Source organism: Rhinoraja longicauda, chromosome 12 (genome assembly GCF_053455715.1).
Source record: "Rhinoraja longicauda isolate Sanriku21f chromosome 12, sRhiLon1.1, whole genome shotgun sequence".
Taxonomy (NCBI): Eukaryota; Metazoa; Chordata; class Chondrichthyes; order Rajiformes; family Arhynchobatidae; genus Rhinoraja; species Rhinoraja longicauda.
The window spans coordinates 48,143,253-48,149,404 of record NC_135964.1 but is presented as its reverse complement, the minus strand read 5'-3'; the positions used below and the strand labels follow the sequence as shown (position 1 = coordinate 48,149,404).

Sequence of the window (6,152 nt, the reverse complement as noted above, 5' to 3'; positions counted from 1 at the left end):
TCCTTCTGTTTTTGTTATTTTAAGTACGTGTTAAAGAGTATGTTTTAGTGTTCCTTGGCTTGTTTTACGTGGGGGATGGGTGGGGTTTGGGGGGGAGGTGGAGGAAACTTTTTTCAATCTCTTACCTCGACGGAGATGCCATTTTGTTCCGTGTCGTATCTCCGTCCCCACTGCGGCCTAACATCGTGGAGTGGCGCGGCCTTTCCCGGCGACCGACCCGGCGCTTCAACCGCGGGCGCGGCGCGGAATTACCGTCGTGGAGCTTGCGATCCCTTTGCCAGGGATCGACTGTGGAGAGCTCCAACCGCTGGGCCTGTGGACTTTAACATCGTGGAGCCCACGGTCCCTGGTTGGAGACCGATTCGGGGGGTGGACGAGTTTCAACCGTCCTGACGCGGGAGTTTCGATCGCCCCGACACGAGGGCTTCGGATTGCCCCGACTGTGGATGGTTCAACAGCCCCGACCGCGGGAGGATAAAGAGGGAGAAGATTGGACTTTATAGACAATAGACAATAGGTGCAGGAGGAGGCCATTCGGCCCTTCGAGCCAGCACCGCCATTCAATGTGATCATGGCTGATCATTCTCAATCAGTATCCCGTTCCTGCCTTCTCCCCATACCCCCTGACTCCGCTATCCTTAAGAGCTCTATCTAGCTCTCTCTTATTACCTTCCACCACAGTGAGGAATGTGGGGAGCCACTGTGGTGGATGTTCATGTTAACTTTTAGTTTATGTGGCTGTGGGTCTTGTTGCTTTTCACTTAGCATGGCTGTATGGTAACACAAATCTCACTGTACCTTAATTGGTACATGTGACAGTAAACTGGCCTTGAAACCTTGAGACCTTGAACTGAAGGATTCCGATTCAGTGCTTCACAGTAAACCCCACTCTCCAACTTTACAGTCCGAGCTTTACAAATGTGTTTATTGCATTCTCTTTGCCACGTCCATGTACGCGATCTGAATCTCACGATTAGCGGGGCAGGTATTTACAAATTCCTCCCTCTCGTAGGCATTTTGTAGGTACCTCCAGACGCCACTCATTTCCTTTGGGATCTCAAAATTGCGATACTTCATTGCCACAATCTAAATGAAGGGAAGGAAAAGAAACAAAAACATTGATTGATTTCGTATGCCCGCAAGAAGAACATCAACTAGCTTCCTGTATAAAATATAAATAACACGAGGAAATTACATTTTGCGCAACGCTGTTCAAAAAGGTTAAACTCCCTGTAGACTACAAAGTTCCAATACGAAACATGTTTGAATGCTCTTTTACTTTAGTTTAGAGGAGCAGTGCAGAAACAGGCCCTTCGACCCGCCCACCAGCGATCCCCGCACATTAACACTGCCCGACCCACAATAGGGACAATTTTTAAAACATTTTATACCAAGCCAATTAACCTACAAACCTGTGAGTCTTTGGAGTGTGGGAGGAAACCGGAGCACCCGGAGAAAACACACGCAAGGAACGGGGAGGACGTACAAAGTCTGTACAGACAAGCAAACGCGGTCAGCACCGAACCACGGTCTCTGACGTTGTAAGGCAGCAGCTCTACCACTGCGCCATCGAGCTGCCAGTTTAAAGTCGTCCCTCCACATATCAGTGACCGTAGAACAAAAGGCCCACACCTTCCATCATTTCTGGTGGCTCGCAGGTTTGGCTGGTGGAGGAAGCCAAGGTACCACGATGGAGAGGCACGGTGGTGCAGCGGTAGAGTTGTTGAGAAATGATTATTCTATAGTAATGTCGGGCAGCACAAAGGCAGATCGTAGCATAGGTGTATCACAATACATAATCCTTCAATAATTTCCGCCACCTCCAACGGGATTCCCACCACGAGCCACATTTTCCCATCTCCACCTCTTTCCGCCTTCTGCAGAGACCGCTCCCTCCACAACTCCCTGGTTAACTCATCCCTTCCCACTCAAACCACCCCATTCCCAGGTACCTTCCCCTGCGACCCCATAATCCCTTGATTCCACTAGCCCCCAGAGCTCTATCTAACTTTCTCTTAAATTCATCCAGTGATTTGGCTTCCACTGCCCTCTGTGGCAGAAGTTCCTTCTCACCTCAGTTTTAAATGGCCTCCCCTTTATTCTAAGACTATGGCCCCTGGTTCTGGACTCCCCCAACATTGGGAACATTTTAATTGCGTCTAGCTTGTCCAGCCCTTTTATAATTTTACATCCTCTCCATATCCACTCTATCCAGGCCTTTCACTATTCGACAAGTTTCAATGAGGTTCCCCCGTCATCCCTCTAAGCTCCAACGAGTAGAATCCCAATGCTGTCAAACACTCAATTGTAAATGGAGTATTTTCCTTTCCTTTCCCACCTTTCCCAAACATCCAAGACACAAGACAAACCTTGAGAATGTGAAGCTTTGGCAGGAGATTGCAGTCTGCCAGGGTCAGGTCGTCACCATCAAGGTATTTCCTCTTTGAGCAACATTCCTCCTCTGTGCTATCCTTGTCGATCTCATCAGGTAAAGGTGCGTTCAAATAATCGTCCAATTTCTTCAGCGCTTTCAGCAAGGCCTTTTCCAAGCCTGAAGGGAGTACAAGTGACGGTTGTCAGGAAAACAAGTAGAATATATATATTTTTTAAAAGAGGATGACATTAGAGTGATGGAGAAACTCAGTAGGTCAGGCAGCATCTGGGGAGGAGGAAATGGACAGATAGACTTCATAAGTTCTAGGAATGGAATTTAATCCATCAAGTCGACTCTTCCATTCAATCATATTTTTAGATTTAGATTTAGAGATACAGCGCGGAAACAGGCCCATCGGCCCACCGAGTCTGCGCCGCCCAGGGTTCCCCGCGCATTAACACTATCCTACACACACTAGGGACAATTTTTACATTTACCCAGTCAATTAACCTACACACCTGTACGTCTTTGGAGTGTGGGAGGAAACCGAAGATCTCGGTTGAAAACCCACGCAGGTCACGGGGAGAACGTACAAACTCCGTACAGACGGCGCCCGTAGTCAGGATTGAACCTGAGTCTCCGGCGCTGCATCATGGCTGATCTATCTTTCCCTCTCAATCCCATTCTCCTGCCTTCTCCCCGTGACATCCTGACTAATCTCCACCTCAATCTCCACCTTAAAAATACCCAATGGCTTGGCCACCCCAGCCAACTGCAGCAAAGAATTCCACAGATTCACCACCCTCTGACTGAAGAAATTCCTCCTCATTTTCGTTCCAAAGATACGTCCTTTTATTCTGAGGCCATGACCTCCGGCCCTGGACTCTCCCACGAGAGGAAACAAAATTTGTGCGGCACGGTGGCGCAGCGGTAGAGTTGCTGCCTTACAGCGAATGTAGCGCCGGAGAGTCAGGTTCGATCCTGACTACGGGCGCCGTCTGTACGGAGTTTGTACGTTCTCCCCGTGACCTGCGTGGGTTTTCTCTGAGATCATCGGTTTCCTCCCACACTCCAAAGACGTGCAGGTATGTAGGTTAATTGACTGGGTAAATGTAAAAATCGTCCCTAGTGTGTGTAGGATAGTGTTAATGTGCGGGGATCGCTGGGCGGCGCTGACCCTGTGGGCCGAAGAGCCTGTTTCTGCGATGTATCTCTAAATCTAAAAAAAAAATCCCCTCCACAACCGCTCTATCCAGGTCTTTCACTTTCCTGGACCCTTCTTCAGGGCAAGAGGGAACACTTGTTAAACCTTCAATGCTTTTCCCAACAGGGAACTCAATTAATTTCAGATTTGCCTTGAGTTTTTTTGTTTAAGCAGCCGTATTTAATCTGCCTTTCTTTCTTGAATGGTTTTGCAATTAGTTTAGATTGCGTCCCGCACGTCATAATGTTTCTCCTCCCACATCCACCAATACATTCCAAACACATGACATCGCCTTTTGCTAAGATGGTGGGACAGTGCCACATTCTGGCTGGGGTGGGGAGTGGTTGAAACAGTTGAAACAGGCCGGCCTTGAAACGCCACCAGGACAACAGTCCTTCGTGGTCAGATCATGATCCCTGCACGTGCCGCACCTTCAAGGGCGGCACGGTGGCACAGCGGTAGAGCTGCTGCCTCACAGCGCCAGGGTCTCGGGTTCGATCCTGACTGCGGGTGCTGCCCGTGCGGACTTTGTACGTTCTCCCCGTGACCTGGGTGGGGTTTTCTCCAATATCTTCGGTTTCCTCCCACGCTCCAAAGACGTGCAGGTTAATTTGGCTTTGGTGAAAAAAAAATTGTAAATCGTCCCTAGTGTGTAGGATGGTCCAGTGTACGGGTGTCGCTGGGTTAGCACAGGCTAGGTGGGCCGAAGGGCCTGTTTCTGCGATGTATCTCTAATCTAAACTAAACTAAACTGAACCAAACTGCAGATGCTGGTTTATACCAAAGATAAACACAAAGTGCCGGACAGAGTAGCTCAGCGGGTCAGGCAGCATCTGTGGGGGAAAAGGATAGGTGACGTTTCGGGTTATTCAGACTGAAAGTAGGGCGTGGAGGGAGGTTAAAGAGAAAAAGACTCGAGAACCTGACTGGTCCTGGTCTTTTCTCGCCTCTAGCTCGTCACCCCCAACCCCCGACCCCCTACTTTCAGTCTGAAGAAGTGTCCCGACCCTGAAACTTCACCCACCCTTTTTCTCCAGAGATGCTGCCTGACCCGCTGAGTTACTCCAGCACTTTCTGTCTGCCGTCAGTAGGTGGCACTGTAGCTGCAGATGGCAGGAGTGACCACTTGGTGGCAATGTCATGCCTAATCAAAGTTTAAAACCCAGTTGAAGGTACAAGAAGACTTTAATCAATTAATAGACAATAGACAATAGGTGCAGGAGGAGGCCATTTGGCCCTTCGAGCCAGCACCACCATTCAATGTGATCATGGCTGATTATTCTCAATCAGTACCCCGTTCCTGCCTTCTCCCCATACCCCCTGACTCCGCTATCCTTAAGAGTATCCAGCTCTCTCTTGAATGCATTCAGAGAATTGGCCTCCACTGCCTTCTGAGGCAGTGAATTCCACAGATTCACAACTCTCTGACTGAAAAAGTTTTTCCTCATCTCCGTTCTAAATGGCCTACCCCTTATTCTTAAACTGTGGCCCCTGGTTCTGGACTCCCCCAACATTGGGAACATGTTTCCTGCCTCTAACGTGTCGAACCCCTTAATAATCTTATATGTTTCGATAAGATCCCCTCTCATCCTTCTAAATTCCAGTGTATACAAGCCTAATCGCTCCAGTCTTTCAACATACGACAGTCCCGCCATTCCGGGAATTAACCTAGTAAACCTACACTGCACACCCTCAATAGCAAGAATATCCTTCCTCAAATTTGGAGACCAAAACTGCACACAGTACTCCAGGTGCGGTCTCACTAGGGCCCTGTACAACTGCAGAAGGACGTCTTTGCTCCTATACTCAACTCCTCGTGTTATGAAGGCCAACATTCCATTGGCTTTCTTCACTGCCTGCTGTACCCGCGTGCTTCCTTTCAGTGACTTAATCTTCTCGAGCCCAAAGCATCTTGATCCCTTGTCAATTATTCTGCATAACAGGGGGACGAAAACAACACATCCTCCTTGTGAGTCACCATTTACATGCGGAGGTTGGTGCTTCCAGCTAAAAAACAAATCACTGCACGGTGGCGCAGCGGTAGAGTTGCTGCCTTACAACACCAGGGACCCGGGTTCGATCCTGACAATGGGTGCTGTCTGTACGGAGTTTTTGCGTTATCCCTGTGATCTGTGTGAGTTTTCCCCGGGTGCTCCGGTTTCCTCCCATACTCCAAAGACGTACAGGTTTGTAGATCAATTATAGAGTCGTAGAATCATACAGAATCGTGGAAGCAGGCCCTTCGGCCCAACTTGTCCACACCGGCCAACAATGTCCCATCTACATTAGTCCTGCCTTCCTGCATTTGGCCATACCGCTCTAAACCTGTCCTATCCATGTACCTGTCTAATTGTTTCTTAAACGTTGCGATTGTCCCTGTCTCACTTCCTCCTCCGGCAGCTCGTTCCATACACCCACACAACCTTTGTGTGAAAATGTTACCCCTCAGATTCCTATTAAAATCGGCTTTGGTAAAAATTGTAAATTGTCCCTCGTGTGTAGGATAGTGTTAGTATGCGGTGATCGCTGGTCGGCACGGACCTGGTGGGCCGAAGGGCCTGTTTCCACGTTGTA

At 49.0% G+C, this 6,152-nt stretch overlaps 1 protein-coding gene across 2 annotated transcripts in view; it reads right to left on the bottom strand.

Moving 5' to 3' along the window:
- Positions 1 to 924: 924 nt before the first annotated feature.
- The window catches only part of LOC144598601 (chloride intracellular channel protein 4-like), a 28,133-nt gene continuing 22,905 nt past the window's right edge, over positions 925 to 6,152 (bottom strand). For both annotated transcript variants that reach the window (XM_078408797.1, XM_078408796.1), the window contains exons 5-6: positions 2,370 to 2,551; positions 925 to 1,086 (exon numbers count right to left, since the gene is read on the bottom strand). In XM_078408797.1, the coding sequence (XP_078264923.1) occupies positions 925 to 1,086; positions 2,370 to 2,551 (344 nt within the window). The remainder of the gene's footprint in view (positions 1,087 to 2,369; positions 2,552 to 6,152) is intronic.